Source organism: Mustela nivalis, assembly GCF_964662115.1.
Source record: "Mustela nivalis genome assembly, chromosome: X".
NCBI classification, from domain to species: Eukaryota; Metazoa; Chordata; class Mammalia; order Carnivora; family Mustelidae; genus Mustela; species Mustela nivalis.
The window spans coordinates 95,504,283-95,526,778 of NC_139040.1; the positions used below are offsets into that span (position 1 = coordinate 95,504,283).

Below are 22,496 nucleotides of genomic sequence, written 5' to 3' on the forward strand. Positions count from 1 at the left end.
CTCTCAATAGCTGAACTTGAACAGAGAAAACATGTCACCTCCCAGATTATGTGTCTTTACTGGCTCCACTGGTTGCCTTCTGGATCAAATTTAAACTGCCTATTTCAAGAGCAGCCAGTATCCCTTCACTCTCGTGGTGCATTGTATAAATAGCCATCATGGGCAATTAGTGTCTCTGATTTTTTTCTTTCTAAATAATGTGGTTGAATGATGTTTCATATATTTCAGTTTTTCTCTCCCCAAATCATGTCAAGTAAATTATATTTTCTTATGCCTTGCAAAGTTCATGCATATATTGCTTCAATTGTGATTAAAAAGGATAAGAGGATTAAAAAAACAAGGATACGAACCAGCCACTCACTCACATTTTATGAACATAAACTCTCCGTCAGAAGATGTCCTTAGGAAAAAAAAATTATTTTTTATAAAGAGAAGACTGTTTATTTTTATGTAGTGAATATGAAGTTACTGTATAATAACTGTATATAGTTAAATGGAAATTTTTTGTTGTTTATTATTCTTTCTTGTCCACCCACATACATCAGTGTTACACACATTTGTTGCTCTGAGTCACTTTAAGCTACCCATAAATCTGTATTCTCAGGACCCCAACAGTAGAAAAAGAAGTGTGTCTGAAAAACAAGGGCAAGAATACTTTGGACTTGGGTTCTCAAGGAATGAATAACTTCTGAGGCTCAATGCCTGAGGCAAAGACTGAGAAGGAGGAGGTTCTAAACTTGGAGGGGCAGCACTTGACCCAAGTGCCAGGTAGAGTCTCCATGACCACACGAGTGATGCACACAGGTCATTCTGCTCCAGTCTGCACTCTTGAAGACTTCTGGTTTGGCTCTGGAGTAGTATTCCGCCATGAGAAAGGAGGATATCCCGCCATTTGTGACAACACAGGTGGACCTTGAGCATATTGTGCTGGGTGAGAAAAGTCAGAGAAAGACAAGTAGAGTATGATCTCATATATGGAATCTAAGAAAGTCAACCTCATAAAAAATTAAGGGGAAAAATGGCAGTTACCAGGGGATGGGGTAGCAGGATAAAATTGATGCTGTTTAAGGGTACAGACTTTCAATGAGTCATCAATAAGCCATAGTGATCTAACGCACAGTATAATGAATGTGGATAACAGTGTTGTACTCTAATTACTTAATGTGATAAATATTGATACAATGGCCTCCATATGACAATAGATAAGTATATCAAAGTGACACATCATACACCTTAAATTTACACAGTAGGTCAAATATATTCAATTAAAAAAAAAGACTTCCCATTTGAGCAACAGAATGATCTAATCCTCTTATTTTCTTTTATATTCTATTTTATTTCATGATCACTTCAGGGCAGGTAGCCACCACTGGCCCAAAGAAGGCAAAAGGGCTCAAAATTTGTCTCAAAAGGTGACTTCAAATGATTGTGCTTGCAGTGACCGCCTCAGCTGCTGTGTCAGCACCCCAAGTCACCACCCCACCCTGCAGCATCTTTCCCTAATGCTTGTGGCCCTCCTGGTGCTCTGGTTTTTACTCACTACCTTGCACCCAGGCTCCTTAAATGCAGCCGGTCACACAGACTTCCGGGTGTTGAGCCAAGGTTCACGCAGGCTGCCGCCCACCCAAACCCCAAATTCCAGTCCAAAGTCCTATTTTCCAGAGAGCCAGAGCAGAAGAAGTCAAGCTTGGGCCCTTCTGTGTGGAAGAGCAGATGTGTGGGAGAACTGGGCTTTAAGAGATGGCTTGGGTTTGTGGAGCAGAAGCTGACGGTGCCCCATCAAAGAACCCTCAGTCTTCACCATTCCCCTGTGCCCTGACATGATGGCTTCCTTCTTCAAGTACCTCAGCCTCTGCCTGAGGGCTTTCTCTGGCCTTGATTGAGCTAGACTTGTAAGGGGGTGTGTTGGAAGTGATGGACAGTTAATGGGTCTAGAAGCAGCCCTCAACCAGTGACTAACAGAAAATAGTGGGTAATACCTGAGACCCCTAACCTTCAGGCAGGGTGACTCCAAGGTGTGCTCTAGGCAGTCCTCCAGAGGCCCCCCATGAGACTGAGTACCAGTTGCCCATAGCAGTCAACTTCTCACTAACTCAGCCTGTGTTGGTTTCCTTTCTTTCCCCATCTCGCTAACTGCCTCTTGCACTATTGCTTCCTTGCATTACCCTTCACATCCATGTCTTGGGCTTTGCTTCTGATTCAGTTTGCAACTGAAGAGCTAGAACATGGGATGGGCAAGGTTCTGGCTGCACGTAGCAACTGGGACCATGATGAGAACCCAGATGTCATGTTGAGGTGAGACTTTATTCCATGGTGACTGGGTACTGAGTATTTCATTGGACACCAGTGCTAGAGGATCATTCTGGAAATAGAAGAGTGGATTGGAGAAATGGTTCTTAAAGCATGGTCCCTAGACCATGAACATAAGAATCACCTGACAACTTTAGAATAGTGCAAAACTTCTTGCCTCTACCCCAGACCTGCTACATATCAGACAATCTGGGGTTGGGGTCCAGAAGCCTGTGTTTTCATAAGTCCTCTAGATGAATCTGGTGCCCCTAATCTTTGAGAACTACTGGCATACAGGGGACGAGAAATTGGTAGCATGGAGACCAGTTATGAGGCTACAATGCAAGCCTGGTGAGAAACTATAAAGGCCTGAGCCATCAGTTTTGATTCCCTTTTCCTTGCTTTTTTTGCTTTGGCCCTGTGTTCTGCATGCCGTGTACTTAATAAATATTTTTGGCTTGATGTCTCCCATCCCATTATCTAGGAAGAGGGAGTGGTAATAGGAGGGGCAGGGATGGAAAGAGGCCGGGTCAGGTGACTTAGTTCATATGAGGTTCAACCACCATGGACCACGTGGCATTTTGAGCATTATCCCTTTTGCAGTTCCAGGGACAAAGTCTTCCCCCCAAAGAAATCAGGGCATCGGCCAAATCTGATGTCTTCTTCAGGAGACAGCAATAGCTACTCCCCCTTCAGAAATCAAGATCCCATGGCTTATGTGTGTGGAGGCTGAGAAGTATTGTAAATCTGAGAATGAAATCCCCATAAACTGGGTAATAAAAGCTTTTTAGCAGAAATTACTTCCTGAGAAAGGGAACATTCTGTGTGGACAAGGGGGGCAGGGATAGGGTCTGGGAAGATGGATAGGAGGTCTCCTGCTAAATGGCCTAAAATCCCAAATTAGTTTGTGTTAATTTGGGACCTAATCTGTATTATTATTATTATTATTATTATTATTATTATTTGCTGTTGCTTGAAAACCTTTTCTTTTTTATTTTCAGAGTCAGTTTGACCAGGGTCTTTTTAAGTCATGAATTTCAGAACCCCATAATTATGCCCCGTAACCTTGTCCAATGGCATCCCAGACTTTCAACGCCTGCTTATGGGCCTGTGGGAACTCAGAGTCCCCCAACAATCCCCAGGGCTGGGATGGGTGAGGGAGACGTGGTTGGCAATGGCCCATCCCACTGGGGTACCAGCTCCCAGAACAACAAGGCCTTTGACTGAGGCCTTCCCTGGAAACTGGATGATATTCTCTGGGCCAAAAGGAGCAATTGGAAAGGTAGTTTTGTGGGTTGGCTTCCAAGCCAGAGTTGAAATTAGGCTGTAGCAAGTCTGAAAGAAACCTGGCAGAGGAGGAAAAGGCCCTCCCTGTGCCAGGAACTGCATAAACCCATGACCAATCAAACAGAACCAATGTGGTGAGGAAATATTTCTGACTGGCAAAGATGGCTTCACCATCTAATGATTTACTGTAAGTGGTGACGGCCAGGGTCCTGCTTGGTGGAGTGTGGCCTGTTGAAGGAGAGCCTGGATGGAATGATTTCTACATTATTTATCTTTGATTTAGGGAACAAAAGTATGCCTTTTCAAGAGGAACTGAAGAGGGGAAATCTTTTATGATTGCAAAACCTGAGAAGGGCATCATCGTATGCCCTTCTTACCCAGACAGATTGAATTCTCGCTTGAGCTATGTTGCACAAAATTAATGAAAATAAGGATGTACATGGACAAGAATTTACTAGGTGTGTGGATATTTTTCATAAACAAAGAGAAATAATTCGCTTGAAGAGCAAGTTATGGTTGGCTATGCTGGTGGACTTCTCAAGTCAACTGGAGTTGCTTTATAAATTAAATATAAAGTTGTTATAAAATGAGTAAGCACAAAACCTCTTATCAGATAGGAAGAATAATGGGGCCAGCTTAGCCACTTTACAGCTCCCATAGCAGAGGGGCCTTGGGTTCTGTCAATTCTCTCCACTGACTTCTTGGTTTTTGCAACAGTATCTCTGGTGGTCATAACAACCAGCTGTGGCCTACTCAGTTCAGTCATTAAAAACATAGGTTTTAACTATTTTGGTGAGTCTCCTGGTCAGTGTGTACCAGTCTGGCAGTGATTGTCTTGATTGCTCAGTTATCAACCTGCGGGTGGTCAAAGAACCAGGGAAGGGACCTGGAGATGGGCTGGTCCAGCTTCTTTTCCCAGAAGTGAGGCCCAGAAGGGGAAAGGAACACCCAAGTCCTCTGCATAGTATGGGCTAGAACTGGAACGAGACTCACAGAGCAGAGTGCCCCATCTCTCCCTACCATCTCATCAACCTGCAGCACCTACATTTCATTCGCAGAAATAAAACAAGGCTCTTTTTTTTTTTTTAATTCTGCTTTTTCCTCAACAGAAGTTAATCCCCCAAGGACATATTTTAATTAAGGTAGCATAAGAAAAATAGCAGCAATAACTATAAAAATGATGCAAGATAAATATGGGCATTCTTTGCAGCTTAATTTATTATGGCTTTAAAAGGGTTGCAAGAGCTTGCCTTGCTTCTGTGAAACATAGTGCATTTTTGCAATTCCCCACAGTTATAAATTAATATAGGCCATTAGGGATGAGGCTAATGGCGGAGGAAGACTATCTCATGGGGAATACTCAGCACCTGAGAAAATGAACAGCTGTGGTGTACAGACCCCCAGCCAGTCCTACAAAGGATACAACTTGTCACAAAACTAGTCCCCGCAGAGGCATATTAATTTCTAATAAATAAGCCCAGTCGCTTTTTTTTTTCTTTTAAATTGTTTTCCTCTATAAGCACATTCCCATGTTACTCTGTACAGAGTAGTTTGGGGCTCTGTATCAAGGGGCTCTATGGGCCCATCTTAAGCCAACCCAAGTGAATGCTCTATGTTGACACTTGGCTATTCCCTCTTGAGAAGTCAAATTCACAGCTCAGATGATGTGCTAATGAGAAGAAAAGCTAACATATTTGCAGGCTGGTGAGCTATTATCAGCATATCCAAAAGTTTCCCTTTCAGAAATATAAGAAAACCTCAGTATCATTCTAATTCCCAGTGCAACAACATAAAATCCAGGAAGCTTCTGGAAAAATGAGGATGGGGGGGGAAATATATATATATATCAGAAGTTTCCCCACCGCCCCTACCATCCTACAAGTTTGCTGAGAGAGGTCTGAAGGAATTTAGCAACTCACTGGGGAAGGTTTGAGATAAAAATGCAAACCTTATGCCCCTACAGACTCCTAGTTAGAAATGTAGTCACTTTGAAACTGGAAAACCAAGGCCAACTCTTAGACTTACGGTAGCCTTATGGAGTCAGAGAAGCAAGGCGGTACATCTGAAGATTGAAGATGTGTGCTATTTCCTAGGAACTGATACAGTTTCTAGGTGAGCCATATCTGGGCGAGCTGTTGATTTCGAAGACCCTATCCGTAATCCCTTCATTCCATCCCCAGTGTGGCTTCACGCTTCGCTAGTGCTTTTGTTCAGGAGACTTAAATGTCCAGTCCAGCCTTTTCTCACCCAGGAAAGCAAACGTAGCCTATTACTACTACATAGCCTATTACTATTATATGAATAATAATAAATATAATAATAATAGTAATAATAATAATAGTAGTAATGATAATAATAATAATAAAACCCTGCAATAAATTAATGCAGGAGGATGAATGTGCATCTGGGTGTTAGGGATTTTGATTTATCACAGCAGCTCTGGGCTTCTAAACAATCCCAGCTTCCTGCTCTCCTTCCCCCCCAACCCCTGTCAATTCTCTCTCTCTCTCTCTCTCTCTCTCTCTCACACACACACACACACACACACTCACAGCCAAAGAGAAGCACTAAATGATTGGAGGTAGATGGGCCCTTGGAGAGCAATGTTGTAGCTGTGGGTATCACATCACACTGGGGGATCACGCCCAGAGTCTCTGAGCATGAAGGAAATGCCATTTAGAATACCTTCCATTGAATGGAAAGTTAGTTTGATTTCTTTTATTCACTTTATTTCAGTAAAGGAACAATTGACCCAATAATCGGCTCATGATAAATCACGGCAAATGACCAATATACCCAAACTTGACCCAGTCCTCAGGTGAGGCTGACATAGGACAGAGCCGAAATGTACAATTGGTTTGCTATAAATTATTTTTTTCCCTAAAAAAGGTCAATGTCTCCCTGAAGGAATCTCCCTGTTATTAGAACTACTGTGGCACAGCTTTCAGAAAATGGGATCAAGACAGGAGTAAACTAGCAAGTCATCATTTGTGATCCCAAGAAACACAGGGTGGTGTCTTTAAGGGATAATTTAACATGGAGTGTGGTTTTCTCTAAGTGAGAGGAAGATTAAGTAAGAAGGAATTTTGTCCTTTAAATTCATTGTTTCTTTATGACAGGTTATAATTCACACTCTGGGTTGGAAGGTACTTCAATGATAATTGAGTGATTGCGGAACCCATTAACCAGTTCAATGCCTTAGGGAATAGAAAGACACACTGAGGCATAACCCCTACCCTCAACAAGCGTGTAAAGTGATGGGTAAGTCAACACTTGCAACTGTGATATGATGCTAAGATGTGCAGCAGGAAAGGGGACAAAAAAGCCACGGTCTGCTTAACCCAAACGTGTTATATACATATCATATATATATGATATATATGATCTAGTTATTCCTCACAGCAATGTAGACAAGGTAGTTGTGTTATTCTGGTTTCAAAGATGAGGAAATGGAGGCTTGGAGAAGTGAAGTAGCTTCTGCAGTGAAGCCAAATTGACCACCCCAAAATAGGTCTCTTTGGCATGTGGATTACTTTAGAATGGTTATTATTTTTTAAATTTTAATTCCAGTATAGTTAATATACAGTGCTAGATTAGTTTCAGGTGTACAGTAGAGTGATTCGATACTTCTATACGTCACCCTGTGCTCATCACAAGTGCCCTCCCTGTCACCTCTTTCCCACCCACCTCTCCTCTTACTTTTTTTTAAGAAACCAAAGATTCAGGGCACCTGGGTGGCTCAGCGGGTTAAAGCCTCTGCCTTTGGCTCAGGTCATGATCTCAGGGTCCTGGGATCAAGCCCCGTATGGGCTCTCTGCTCAGTGGGGAGCCTGCTTCCCGCCCCCACCGCCTGCCTCTCTGCCTACTTGTGATCTCTCTCTCTCTGTCAAATAAATAAAATCTTAAAAAAAAAGAAACCAAAGACTCAAGAAGTTTTTCTTTTTTGCCTTTCCTGTTCCAGAGAGAGAGCTATTACCACAGATAACTACAGTATAATATGAATTAGGTGTGGTTTGTTAAAATGCCTCTCTGTGTTCTGTTTTTTCTGGCCAGCTCAGCAAGCATTTGCTTACCAAACATTTACTCTTTTTCATTTTCCTGTGAAATGTTTTCATCCCTTCCTTCCTTCTTTCCCTCCTTCCCTCCTTCCTTGTCTTAGACCCCTCCTTAGGTCCAGATGACATACAAGCCTTAATTGCCTGACTGCCTGTGAGCATCATATTCTTATGGAGCCCTTGTATGTAATTTTATTTATTTATTTTTTTAAAAGATTTTATTTATTTGACAGAGATCACAAGTAGGCAGTGGGAGGGGGAAGCAATCTCCCCACTGAGCAGAGAGCCCGATGCGGGGCTCAATCCCAGGACCCTGAGATCATGACCTGAGCTGAAGGCAGAGGCTTTAACCCACTGAGCCACCTAGGCGTCCGTGTAATTTTATTTTTATGTAATTTGAATGTTATATAATTTAAATTTTATTTTCTCCTGTTAGTCTGTCTCATGTCTTTGACCAACCAAAAGAATCTTGAAAGGTAGGTAAGTTTTTCTCTCCCGGCACTTCCCTAAGTTCACCCAGCTAGCAAATGGTAGAGCTGGAATTGAAGTGTAGCCTGTCTCTCTCTGGAATCTAGGCAAGCATCACCATACCACATTGCCTTCTGTAGCTTTGCAGCACAGGCCAGGGGAGTCAGGGCTCTGGAGTAGAGGGAGCTCCCTGAGATTTAGAGTACTATATCCAGGAAAGGTTTCAGAGAGCAGGTGGGAGGCAAGTTGGTTCCCAACATGGATAAGCAGAGGAGACAATACCAGGTAAAGAAACAAAATGGCAAAGGCAGAGATGCAGGACACTCAGAATGTTTTCTACTGCTTGGACACTCACTTAGCTGTTCAATTCAGCATCTCACTTAATCCCCCTCACAACCATCAGAACTATCCAAAGGCAAACTCTCAGTCTTCATATTACTTATTAGCAATATTTGACCTAGTGGATCACTCCCTCCTTCTTGCAAATCTCTTCTTGGGATCTAGGACACTTGGCTTTTTGAGTTTTCATCTTCTTTCTGGTTATTCCTTCTCATTCTTCCTCATTTCCCTGACCTTTGATTGGAGTGCCCAGGCCTCAGTTCTTAGACATCTTTTCTATCTAAACCCATTCCTTTGGTGACCCCATTTAATCTGAATCATTGTTTCAATATCATAAATATCATGCATTCACACACACATGCATGTACACATGAATAAAATTCCCAGAACTTCCAGGGCCAGCCAAGATGGAGTAAGCTCAGTTAGTCCATCTCTCCCATTAATTACAACTGAAAATTCTGGATGAAATACAGAAAGCAACTACCTGAAGAGTCTAAAAACTAAATAGTAGCTGGCGGGCAGGAGAGGTTAGTCAAAACTTGGAGAGCAACAATACCAGTGAAATTCCTGATTCTTTTTTTCTCTTGCACCTCCTGACTTGATGTAAAGATGGCATGGGGGCTTGAGTCATAGAACATTGAACTGGGGGTGGGTTCCCAAAGCTCCAGTAAAAATCCTACTCTTTCTGGCCAGAGAACTGGGAAAAGGGACAACTGAGAGTCAGAGACTATGGGAGAATCCTCATTTTTAATTCTTTTTTCTCTCCTGGCTTTGTCCTGAGGTCAGCCCCAGTTGCAGATCTTCACTGCAGTTGTGACTATGTTGGTGGTGTTTCAGGCACCTGAACCTTATCTCCATGACTACTGGAACCAGGAAGAATGATCACTGTGTGTAAAGAATGTGGGAGGAATTCCCATTATTTTTTTTTTTCTTGCTCTTCACCCTGAGGGTGGTTCCAGTGATACAGAACTGTGTGACAGTGACAGTGTAATGGGGGAAGGGAGGGCTAAAAGTCTGAGAAGAATCCAATTTTCTGGTCAAAGGAATAGGGAATAGGGGGAGTTGGGAGCCAGAGAAAATCCTAGAGAGAAGGAAGTTGGAAAAAGGGAATCCCTCTAGTTCTGTGTATGAACTGATACACAATTTATAAAGACAATGGCATTGAATCCTAGAATGATATTGGAACCACTGCCCACAGAAAGTGGGACAAAATTTGTGGTCTTAACCTAACTGGATTGATTTCCTGCTTAAAACAACAGCAACAATAAAATCTACTGACATTCCACTTTCAGGAGGATTTTAACAGAACCTACTCTCATAACATAATATCAATATGCCTAGAATGTGATAAAAAATTTCTCAACCTACAAATAACCAGAAAAATCTGACCAGTTCTCAAGGGAAAGGACAATAAACAGATACCAATACTGCAATGATCCAGATGTTAGAATTAACAAAGACTTGAAAGCAGCTATCATAACCATGTTCCATAAACTGAAGATGAACATTCTTGTAATGAATGGAAAGATAGAAATGCTCAAGAGAAAAACAAGAACTTAAAAAAAAAAAAAAGAACCAAATTGACGTTTTAGGACTGAAAAATATGGTATCTTAAATTTTAAAAATTTTAAAATCACTGGATGAAAGTTTGACAGCAGAATGGAGATGAGAGAGTGAGCTTGAATAGATAATTAGAAATTATGTAGTCTTAAGAACCAGGGGAAAATATTAAAATGGAAAAAGTTAGAGATTGAAAAAAATGAACATAGCTTCAACAAATGGTGCTAAATGAACAGAGCTTCAATAAATGGTGCTAGATGGGACACCTGGGTGGCTCAGTCGGTTAAGCATCTGTCTTCATCTCAGGTCATGATCTCAGGGTCCTGGGATCAAGCCCCACTTTGGGTTCCTTGCTCAGCGGGGAGTCTGCTTCTCCCTCTCCCTTTGCCCCCACACCCTTCATGTGCATGCTATCTCTCTGTCTCAAATAAATAAATAAAATCTTAAAAAGAAAAACACAAACAAATGGTGCTAGAACAATTGGATACTCAATGTACAAAAAAAAATGTACCGTGACTATGCCTCAAGTTTTATGCAAAAATTAACTGTAAATGGTTCAGACCTAATGTAAAACATAAGACTAAAAAGAAGATAAAGGAGAATATTTTTGAGACCTTGACTTGGGCAGTAGGTTCTTGGAAATGAAACCAAAATCATGATCTATAAAAGAAAAAAGGGATGAACTGAACTTAATCAAAAATTTAAAATTTTGCTTTGCCAAAAACACTTTTAAGAGAATAAAAAGATACCACAGACTTGGAAAACACATTTATGAATCACGTATCTGATGAAGGACTTGTAAGCAGACTATATAAAGAATTTTCCATGCTCAACAATATGAAAACAAACAGCCCAATTAAGAATGGGCCAAGATTTTAGTGGACATCTCACTAAAGAAGATGTTTGGGTAGAAGATAAGTACATGAAAAGAAATTCATCATTAATCATCAGGGAAAGGCCAATGAAAACCACAGTGAGACACTACTGCACACCTACTAGAATGGTTAAATATAAATTTTAAAAACATTTCAAATCTGATACTGCTGGTAGAAACACAAAATGGTGGAGCTGCTTTGAAAAACAGTCGGTCAGTTTCTTATCAAGTTAAACACACACTTTATGATCCGGGAGTCCTGTTCCTCATAATATGCCCAAGAAAACTGAAAAGTTTTGTTCACACCAAAAGAGGTTCATGTGTATATCAGCTTTATTGTAATTGCTCACTCAACCCAGATGTCTTCAGTGGGTCAGTGGGTGAACAAACAATGGTACATCTATATAGTAGAATACTGTTCAGCAATGAAAGGAATGAACTGTGGGTAAACAAAACATGGATGAATTCAAACGCATTATGCTAAGCCAAAGAAACCAGATCCAAAATGCTACATACTATATGATTTCATTTATATGACTTTCTGGAAGAGGCAAAGCTCTAGGGACAGAGAACAGGTTGCCAAGAGGCTGGGGATGATGGAGGGTTCGATTACGAAGGCGTGGCATGAGGGAATTTTTTAAGATGATAGAATAGTTCCCTATCTTGATTGTGACTGTGGCAATATGACTATGCATTTTTTCAAAACTCATAAAATTGGACAACAAAAAGGAAGGGTTTTGCTGTAAGTTAAAAAAATACGTTTAAAAATTCTTCCAAATACTTCTCCAGATCAGATCTGTCCCTGTCAGTCATATATCTATCTGATATCTGCACTTGGGTGTTTACTAAGTATGTTAAACCTAACCTGTCCTAAACCAAACTCCTGACATTCCCCCTCAAACCTGTCCCCCACACAGGCTTGCCCGTGTCAGCTGATGGCAGCTCCATTTTTCTAGTTGTTCAGGCTAAAATGCTCAGAGACATTCTTGACTTCCCACTTTCTCTTATAGCCCACATCCAATGTCACATCCAATGTCCATAGAGAACAAATTCAAAATCTCATTACTTCCATTCCCACCAACCTGGTCCAAGCCATCAGTGTTTTGCAATGACATTCTTGCCAGACTCATGGCTTCTGTTAGCCTGGACACGTACCACCCACTGTCTTTTCCAGGAAGGACTTGGGCTCCGCAAGAGAGCCTTCAGTCGTTAATGCCTTCAGAGTCCGCTTCAGCTGCGCAGAGCCCCATCACTCCCTCTAGCACATAGATGTGCGCCTCCTTGCTCTTTCCCAAGCAGACAGGCAAGAGACCTGCCTCAGAGCCTTTGCACCTGCTGTTCCCTCTGCTTAACCACTCTTCCCTTAGATACCCTCCATCTTAGTCTCCTGGGGCTGCCATGAAAACACGGCAAGCTTGGTGGCTTAAAACAAAAGAAATACATTCTCTCATAGTTCTGGAAGCCAGAAATCTGAAATCCCAGGTTTCACTAGGGCCGTGCTCCTTCTGAAGTCTCTAGGAGAGAACCCTTCCTTTCTTCTTCCGGATTCTGGGGGCTCCAGACCTTTCTTGGCTTCCAATCTCTGCCTCCACCTTAATGTGGCCTTCTTCTCTGAGTCTATGTTTGTTATCTCCTTGTGTCTCTGTTATAAGGACAACTGCCATTGGATTTAGGCCTCACCTGGATAATCCAGTATGATCTCATCTCAAGATATTTAACTTAATCACATCCACAAAGACCTTTATTCCCCCTAAGTAATGTCACATTCACAGGTCCCAGGAATTAGGAAATGGGCATAACCTGTTGGGGGAGGGGCGTGGAGTGGGTAGATTACCACTGAAGCCATCACATCCTCTTAGCTCAGTCCTTCATTTCTTTCAAATCTTTCCCCAGAAGATGCCATTTCAGTATGTGACCTTTCCCCACCACCCTACTTAAAATCGAAGCTTCCCTACCCCCTTCCCCATGCCCTCCCCTGCCTAATTTTTGTCCACAGCAGTTAACTGCCATCTGACAGGCTGTATATTTTATTGCTTTATTCTTTATTATTATAATCAATCCACCTCCCCCATTAGAACCAGCATGGTTTTTGTCTATTGTATTCACTGCCATATCTCCATCTTCTAGAACAATGCCTGCTGTGGTACCAGTGTCGAATGAGTGATTAGCTCCATTTTATGAATGCTTCAGCAGGCATGGTGAGGTCAAGTTATTTGCCCAAGTGTGGCATTCAAAGCAAGGTTTCTCACACCAGAACTCATGCTCCTAATTGTAATGACAAACAGTTCCGGACCAAGACAATTCCCTGGGGTGATAATGACTTCTAGGGATGTCTGCTGTCTCAGGGTTGAGAAAACACTGAACTGACTTCTTACCCTTAGACTTTCTGGGATGTGTGATACACTTCTGTCATCTCAAGGTTTTGTCCTGCTCTTGCTTTTCCTGGGTAACATTCTCCATTAAAGAAATTTTCCCTTCCAACTAGCCTAAATCTTTTATGCTGCCGTGGAGGTTTGGTTCTTCTTCTGCCCTGATTGGCAAGAGAGAGAGCAGCTGGTCTCCAGTCCCCTTGCATTTGGAGATTATTATCAAGTCACCCTGTGGGCATTGCTGGTCCAGACAAAACACAACAGACACGTTTTTTTTAGCTTTTTCCAAAAATCTCATTTTCTTGTTTCCCCTCCCTATCCCTTCTCCTCTTCCCTGCAATGGGTTTCTGACAAAATGCAGGATGAGATTTTTGGCTTGTAGCGTGCACGGCCCTTAGGTGATGTTCTCTAAATAATGAATGGAACAGAACAACATTTTTAAAAATGCATGTTTTGGCACAAATTCAATTAGTGGTGTTGGCACTTGCTAACCTAGCAAATAAATGCATTTTCTCTGACAACCAATGCCAGACTGAGCTCTTAATGCCTATTTCTTGGGGAGTTGTAGCTTGCAAACTGTACTTTCGTAAATAGCAGAGGATGCCCAGAAGGAGGGGGAGAGGCCGGTGACGGTCCCACCCAGTTCACAGGCCGGGAGACTGAGGTGGGAAGAGACTGCGCCCCTCCACGATGGACAGACAAGCCTGGGGCTTCCCATCCTGGGTCACACTGATTCATAGAACTCCAGAGGCCAAAGGCATTTGCTCATTCCATCATGCAAGCTTCTCTGGAAAGCAAGACCAGATAAAATCCAAGCCGATGTTTGGATGGACATTATTCTGTGCTCTGTTGGCCAGATTCTCAGCCTGTGAAGCTTTGTAGCAACGTGTGTGGAGCCTCATCTCTGGCTAGTTGATGGGAATTTCTATAATAAGGGTAGCTGAAGCCAAATTCTCAACCAATATAACTCTGTGAATTCCCACAGAATTACGTAAGTTGAGAATCTGGCCTATGTGTGTACATGCATGTATATAACTCACATTATTTTATGAGGTCAGTCGTAAGGATGACCATAAAAGTATGGATGACCATAAAAGTCTCTCTATTACATTACTATTTTTTTTAGAGGATTCATGATCTTATGCTGGGATTCTGTAGTGGAATAAGTGGGAAATTATATGTGTTTGTGTGTATACATGTGTGCGTGTATATATATATGAATATGTGTATATATATGCACATGTGTATGTGCATATGTGTGTATGTGTATATATGTGTGTGTATCTGTATATATATGCACATACACATGTGCATATATATACAGATACACACACACATATATACACATACACACACATATATGTTTATCTACTGGATTCTGTACAAGACTAAGGAAATTCCATGTTATTTGAATCCACTGGGTGCAGTTATAACTTTGTTTTGTTTCTGTCTTTCCAGGAAGTCTTGTTTTCCTCCATTTTTTGTTTGATTGAAGTATGGTGACCCCAGTTTTGGACAGTCCTAATCAACCCTGGACAGATGAGCTCTTTAAATTGTTCAGAAAGCACTTGAGAATTCCATTCAGGAAGTTCCAAACACTAGAGCAATTCAGAGCTGGCTGTCAGTGCCTCCCCCAGTGCAGGTGGCTTTTATCTTTGTTGTATATTGTTCAATGAAACATTTTGGCCATTTGAGTTTAGTTTCAATGTAACATTGAAACCTGTAGAGAATAAATCCCATATGTGCAAGAGGGACTAACAGCAGAGAAAGAGACATGGAAACTTTTGCCTTCTCCCTGCAGCCATTGGTCCAGGGCCAGCCCTGGTCTGCCTTGGCAGAACGTATCAAGCCTTTCAATGAATACCATTTCTTGTGTTGTGTAAAAAAGGTTGGTGGTCTTGGTCTGGTGGGTCTGTGTGGATAACTGCCTACATCACTGGCCTGAACCCAACAGCTGGCACCGACTCCGTGACGCAAAACCTAAGGAGCAGTTGGACCCAGTGGAGAGAATTTCTCATGTTTCTGGGCCGAGGCTGGTGGGAAGCATTTTGAGACCATCTTTGATGACTCTGACTGCATAGACTGGTTTTCTTCCGGGGCAGTGTGGGGTGGTGTCTCCTCAATAGTTTCAAACTTATGTCAGTTTCAGACAATTATTGAGCAGATTCTGCACTTTCCAAGCCTCAGGCTGGGCTCTGAGCTGAAAGAGGGAATCCACGCTTTAAGAAGCTCACAGCCTGGCAGGGAAAAGGAAGGTCAAGGACATGCCCAACTCATGGCAACCTGGAGCTGAGCAGCAGTGAGGTGCAGTGAACTATGCACCCTTGGGCAGGAGTTGGGGGGAGGTGGGGAAGGGACCCAGCAAAGAGGGGAGAGCCAGGTATTAAGACCTTGAAAGAAGGGGCGCCTGAGTGGCTCAGTGGGTTAAGCCCCTGCCTTCGGCTCAGGTCATGATCTTAGGGTCTTGGGATCGAGTCCTGCATCAGACTCTCTGCTCAGCAGGGAGCCAGCTTCCCTCTCTCTCTCTCTCTGCCTGCCTCTCCATCTACTTGTGATCTCTCTCTCTCTCTGTCAAATAAATAAATAAATAAATAAATAAATAAATAAATAAATAAATCTTAAAGAAAAAAAAAAAAGGACCTTGAAAGAAGACTCGAGCTTTGTCAGGAGATGGGAGCGGAGATAGGGGAGAATGTTCCAGGATGAGACTATCCCATGTGCAAAAGCACAAAACAGTGAAATATGCATATGGTTTGGGGAATCCCTTCAGTGGCTGGCCTCTCTGCCTCTGAGATTATTCTTTCATCCCCCCCCCCCTTCCTTTCTTTTCTCCCCACACATTCTTAACTCCATGGGCTAACACTTCTCACATTGCTGCATATTTGCATTTGCTACCTTAATCACATTTTTCCTGCTCCTTTTTCTGGCTAACTTCATCTCATATGTAGAACCCCTCCTAGGTTTTTCCAGGATTCCCTCCCAGAAACAACATTTGACATAAATCATGGTGTTTTCATGGCCCCTTTACGGTATTGTCATTGGCGAGACCCTTGTGACAGAGATTGAGCCTCTCAACTCCGTGTCCACGGTACCTAAAACTGCCTATTGTTGGGGGAGGGGAGCGGGCATTTTCCTCTACCCTCTTAGGCTTTGTCATTAGGGGCCTGCAAATTAAACTGACAAAAAGAAACAGATTAGCAAGAGGAGAAAAACAGATTTAAATAGAAAGCTATGCTCAGGAGTTTACAAAGAAACATGACTTCACATGGTTAGAATTTTTATATACCACCTTAATAGAAGATGGAGAGAGGCAGAAGGGTACTTCTGGGAGAACAAATGGCTTTTAGGAAAAACAAATGGGAACATAGAAAAATAGATGGGAAATATAATAGTTCTATGACAATCCCTGTTGAAGTGATTTCTTATCCAGATGCTGACATGTGCTGACTTCTCTCTTCAGTGATAAGAGTCAATCTTTCCTGGTTGTGAAATTCCCAGGAGGGGATTTATGGCAGTTGAATTATTTTGGGAGGTATTGCTTTTAGGAAGAGGGCAGTTTAGAAAAAGTCTTCTAGTGCAGCTGTGGACTTTCAAATATCTTTAACTCAAAGTAATCCTTTGACACTGTGGCATATTCTAGACCTCTTCACTAGCACATAGTAGAGGCTTTCAAAACATTTGGCGAAGTGGGCCACCTGGCTGACTCAGTCTGTTAAGCGTCTGCTTTCAGCTCAGGTCATGATCCTAGGGTCCTGGGACTGAGCCCTGCATCAGGCTCCCTGCTCCACGGGGAGTCTGTTTCTCCCTCTCCGTCTGCCCCTCCCCCCTGCTTGTTCTCTCTCTTAAATAAATAAAAATCTTTAGTTAAAATATCGGTGAACAAAGAAAGTATTCCAAACCTGTTCCTTTTCCAGTGTTTGGTAAAAAGCACCATCATTGGTTAGTTGCCCAAGCCAAAACCTAGGAGTCGGTCTTGATTTCTTTCTTGTGCCACATCTCATCCATTAGCTGTTCTTGTCAGCTCTGCCTCCAAGATACACCATGAGTCTATCCACTCCATCTCCACTACCATCCACTCCTCTCAGGAACCATCATCTTTTGCCTGGACAACTACAAGAGCTTCTTAACATGTCTCTCATAATTTCTGCCCTTGTCCCTGCATAACCAACCACCCACACAGAAGCCAGAGTGACCTTTCTAAAGGGCAAATCTGCATATGTCTGTCTGAGCTCCCTAGTAAAAAGAGTTGGTGGTAAAACTTAAGTGGTAAAGTTTATGGGGAATATTAGGATATCCAATCCCTGGGAGCTGGAGTGAGGGATGGAGGAAGTGAGGCAGGGAAGGATGGCAAGCCAATGGAGGGTGTGGTATTGACCTAGCCACTTTTTTGAATCAAGTGACACTGATTGCTTAAGCTAATGGGCTGGCTTCCAAGAAGCTCTGTAAGGACTATACCCCAAGACCACCTCTCCAAGGGAAGGTAGGGGCAGGAATCTGTCTTCTGTGGGTCAGGAGACATTAACCCCCCATAAGATATCAACTCCCTGCCCTTCGGGGTTGCACGTGTATAAGCTATATACAGGCCCCCTTGTCAAGGAGGGTGAAATTCCCAGAGGAGGTGAGAGGCACATGAAGGAGGCGTGAGGGGAGGTGATGGTGGACCATGTCTATGTGATGTTAATCACAGAGCTCATACAGAGCCAGTCACCACTGTAGTCAAGGCAGACAAACTAGCCAAGGGTCCAGTGGACAGGGGTGGCTGAGAACATTTTAAGTGATGTCTGAGAAGCATTGGGTATAATGTCACTTCCCAACCTCACATGCTCCAATGGCTTCCTAGTCATTCTGTCTAGTATGCCTAGCCTACAAGGCTCCTGCTAATTCCCCAACTCATCCCCTACTTACCCTTTTTCAGACATCTACTTCAGCCACACTGACCTTGATATTTTTTGAAAATACCACCCTTGTTTTCATTCTAGGGGCTTCACATTTACTGGTCTCCCTCCCTGCAAAACTTCCCCCCTCAGATTCACATAGTTGCTGTCTACTTGTCATAGAGGTCACACACCCCCAAAGCCCCTCCTTTGAAAGCCCTTCCCTGATCACCTATTCCCACCCAGGCAGTCTCCACCAGATCATCTGGTTTTATTTTCCCCATAGCACTTATCTCCATCTGTAATCACCCCAGTCATTCCTTTGCTTACATGTAGTCCTTCTCCCATGACTAGAATGTAAATACCATGGAGGCTTAGAGCTGGTGGGTGGAAGTTCTGAATGCCAGGCTCAGGAGGAAAATGGACCTGTTCTTATCTGACCCGAGGGCCAAACTTTCTGAAGCTTCCAGGTAATTGTTGGTGAATCAGATATAATCAATAGAGAGAAAAAGAGAGAACCAGAAGAGGCCCATCCCCTAGAGTGTGATGGCGCCTTTACTTCCACAAATAATAGTGAATTCTGATTTTGGTTCCTCTTCGTCCCCATTAAAAATCTGTTGATGGTTGCTCATTATTTCCAGAATAAGTCCTCCAAACCTCGGGTTGTAAAAGACTGTAGAAGATTCTCCTTGATCTGAGCTCTGGCAACCGAGTTGCTGGGACCTTCATCTCCCTGCTTTCTTCCCTGCTTGTTCTTTCACAGGACTTCCGAGGATTGATGAGTATGTGGTACGCAGTACCATTCTAGAAGGCGCCATTGTCATCTTTGTGAAGAGCATCCCCTTCAGCTCAACCTGAATCAGGTAGCCCTGCCCTGCCCTCTGTCTACAGATTTCCGAAACACCCTGCTCACTCTTGCCCCCAGGGCCCCTGTGTTTCCTCTTTGCTCTGTCTAAAAGGCAGAATTCACAGTGTCAGCGTACCTAAAAACTATCGTGTCTTCCAGGAAATGTTTCCCTCTCCTCTGTGCCCTTGTAGCATCCCGTAGTGTTCTGATTACAGTACTCATCCCAATATGCTATAACTGGGTCGGATGGTCTCTGTCCTCCTCCAGTGTGGCCGCATCAGGTGGTCCATCCATACAGTGGAATAGTATTCAGACCTATAAAGGAAGGAAATTTGGACACATGCTACAACATGGATGAACCTCGAGGACATTATGCTAAGTGAAATAAGCCAGATATGAAAAGTTAACTATTGTATGATTCCACTTGTAGGAGATCTTTAGGATAATTCAGTTAATAGAGACAGAAAGTACAATGGTGGTTGCAAGGGTTGGGGGAGGAAGAATGGGAAGATAGTGTTTCACTGGCACAGAATGTCAGTTTCGCAAGATGAAGAGTTTGGGAGATTGGTAGTGCAATAGTGTGAATGTAATGAGAGCCACTGAACCAAACATTTACAAATGGTTATGATAGTAAATTCTGTTATGTGTATTTTAGCACACTTAAAAATTTTTTTTCATTTAAGGGATGCCTGGGTGGTGCAGTTGGTTAAGCCTCTGACTCTTGGTTTTGGCTTGGGTCATGATCTCTGGGTTGTGAGATCAAGCCCCACGGGGGGCTCTGTGCTCAGCAGGGCATCTGCTTGAGATTCTCTCTCCCTCTCCCTCTGCCCTTCCCCCAACTCACACATATGCTGTCTCTCAAATAAATACATCTTTAAAAAAATTTTTTTTAGGGTGCCTGGGTGGCTCAGTGGGTTAAAGCCTCTGCCTTTGGCCCAAGTCATGATCCCAGGGTCCTGGGATTGAGCCCCAAATCAGTCTCTCTGCTCACCTGGGGGCCTGCTTCCACCTCTCTCTCTGCCTGTTTCTCTGCCTGCTTGTGATCTCTGTCTGTCAAATAAATAAATAAAATCTTAAAAAAAATGTTTAAGGCTATAACAATATGTTGCTTGCCCACATGTTCTAGTCAATGCACCATCAAATGGCGGAGTCTATTTCTATTCCCCCTGAGCCGAGGAAAACCACTGTGACCGCCTTGATAAATAGTAGGCAGGAGAAGTGCTGCTCTATGACTTTCTGAGACTGGGTCATAACAGCTAACATAGCTTCTGCCTGGGAAATGGGCCTTGGAATCCCAGAGCTATGACGTGAGAACTCCAGATACTTAGAGGTCACTGTGTTAGAGAAGCCACAAGGAGAGACCACCTAGAGATAGAGATGCCTGAGGAGCAACAGCTGTCCTGGCCCCCAGCTGTTTGAGCCTTCCCAGCATCAACCCCCGGATTTAAACCACCTTGGATGGTTCTAGCTGCCCCCCACCTTCCAAGTGCCCCCACCCAAAGAGTAGAGCACATATGAGTTGTCTCTTCTGAGCCCTACCCATGTTACCAAAGTGTGAGCAAAATAAACTTTGGGCGCGGGGTGGGGGTGACCATTTTGTTCCAGCTTGCCTGGGTCTTTCCCGGTTTTAGTATGGAAAGGGCCATATCCCAGGAATCCCTTCAGTCCTGGGCAAACCAGGACAGCTCATGTTATGGCTGGGTTGTATTGTCCCAAATTCATAGGTTGAAGCCCTACCCCTGCCCAAAACCTCAGAAATGTCCCTGGATTTGCAGATTGGATTTCTAAGGAGGTGATGAAGTTAAAATGGGGTCAGAGGGTCGGTGCTAACCCAATCTGACTGGTGTCTTTGTAAGAAGAGGAGATTTGGACACAGACAACACAGACTGAGGGGTGACCATGTAAGGACACAGTGAGAATATGGCCATCTGCAAGCTAAGAAGAGAGGTTCAGAAGAAGCCAGTGTTACTGACACCTTGATCTCAGACCTCCAGTCTCTAGGACTGCAAGAAAATAAATTTCTGGGGCGCCTGGGTGAGTGGGGTTAAGCATCTGCCTTCAGCTTAGGTCGTGATCCCCAGGGTGCAGGGACTGAGTCCTGTTTCAGGCTCCCCGCTCAATGGGGAGCCTGCTTCTCCTTCTGACTCTCTCTCTCTTTCTCTCTGTCTCTCATGAAAAAAAAATCAAAATATTTTTAAAAAGAATAAAAGAGAGGAAATTTCTGTTGTTTAAGCCACCTGGTCTGTGGTATTGGTTATGGTAACCCTAGCAGACTAATACTGTTGGTCACTGTTTTAGAATAAATGTTTGCCCCTCCCGACCCCCCCCCCCCGTATGCCCAATTCATATGTCAAAGCCCTCACCCCTACTGTGATGGTATTTGGAGACTGGGCCTTTGGGAGGTCATTAGGTTTAGCTGAAGTTTTTATGATGGGATTAGTCCCCTTACAAGAAGAGCAGGAGCGAGATCTCTCTCTTCTGGGCACACACAGTGAAAAAGCCATGTGACGGCATAGCGCAAGCCAGGAAGAAGGCTCTTACCAGGAACCAAATCTGCCCACACTTTGATCTTGGACTTGAACTTCCAGAACTGTGAGAAAGAACTTTCTGTTGTTTAAGCTGCCCAGTCTATGATATTCATTATGGCAGTCTGAGCAGACAAGACAGTTAGCTTGGTGGTTCTTATATTGAAGCCTTAAATTTCTGGGGTGGTTTCTTATGCAGTAGCCGCTGACCAAGCCCAACTAAACACTGGAGTTCTTGAGGGCCAGGTGTTTATCTTTCATTATTACATTCCCAGAACTTCATATGTAAATATCCTCCCCCGCCTCTCCCTCGCCCCAATGTCAGAATGACTAGCAGTACAACTGAGTACATTGGGTGGGGGACAGTAACTGTCCCAAATGGGCAGCGTCTTAGGTGAATTATATAATTGGGTTTTAGAATGTCTGAGTACATAAAGCTGTGTGACAAAACGATTGACTGTAGCAGTTTAACCCCATCCTTTTCCTCCTGGCAAGCGCAAACAATGCGATTCCTTCTGTTTCTGCAATTGCTCAGTGGCCTAATCAGACCTCTTGCTTATTTCATCTCCCACCCGGCAGGGGCTATCGGAACACATAAAAATCATCCTGGCTTACATCTGCTTCCCCAGTCATGACTGGCTGGGATTTGAGACCATTATCTGTCTGTAATGATGTCTCTCTCCTCTCAATAGTGTCCAGATTTATTGAATTTGAAAGTCTGGGATCTTTCTTGCTAAGGACAAACCTCCTGGGTTTACCACTCCTCACCCAAGTCTCAACTCAGAGTCACCAACAGCTGATTGGCCTACACTAGTCAGGGTGCAGGTGTACGCCGCTCATGAAATAAACACATGACTCACAAGTGTGCGTGACCCAGAATATTACCCAGATGTGGGGACTGAGTGCAATGGTATCATCGGTGGGAAAAGCACGTGAGCCGCTGCCATGGGCCGAGGCCCTTGACGGAGATGAGACATGCGGCGTGGTGAAGGCCACACCAGTGGATCCC

The 22,496-nt window shown here is 43.4% G+C and overlaps 1 protein-coding gene across 3 annotated transcripts in view; it reads left to right on the top strand.

Annotated features, from left to right (window-relative positions):
• EFHC2 (EF-hand domain containing 2) overlaps positions 1–21,145 on the top strand; it is a 246,184-nt gene extending 225,039 nt beyond the window's left edge. Inside the window, exon 16 of one of the 3 annotated variants that reach the window (XM_082718227.1) lies at positions 18,879–18,975. In XM_082718227.1, the coding sequence (XP_082574353.1) occupies positions 18,879–18,923 (45 nt within the window). In that variant the 3' untranslated portion in view covers positions 18,924–18,975. Of the gene's footprint in view, positions 1–18,878 lie in introns of all 3 variants that reach the window. The other 2 variants (XM_082718229.1, XM_082718224.1) reach the window with 2 other exon arrangements.
• The last annotated feature ends 1,351 nt before the right edge of the window (positions 21,146–22,496 follow it).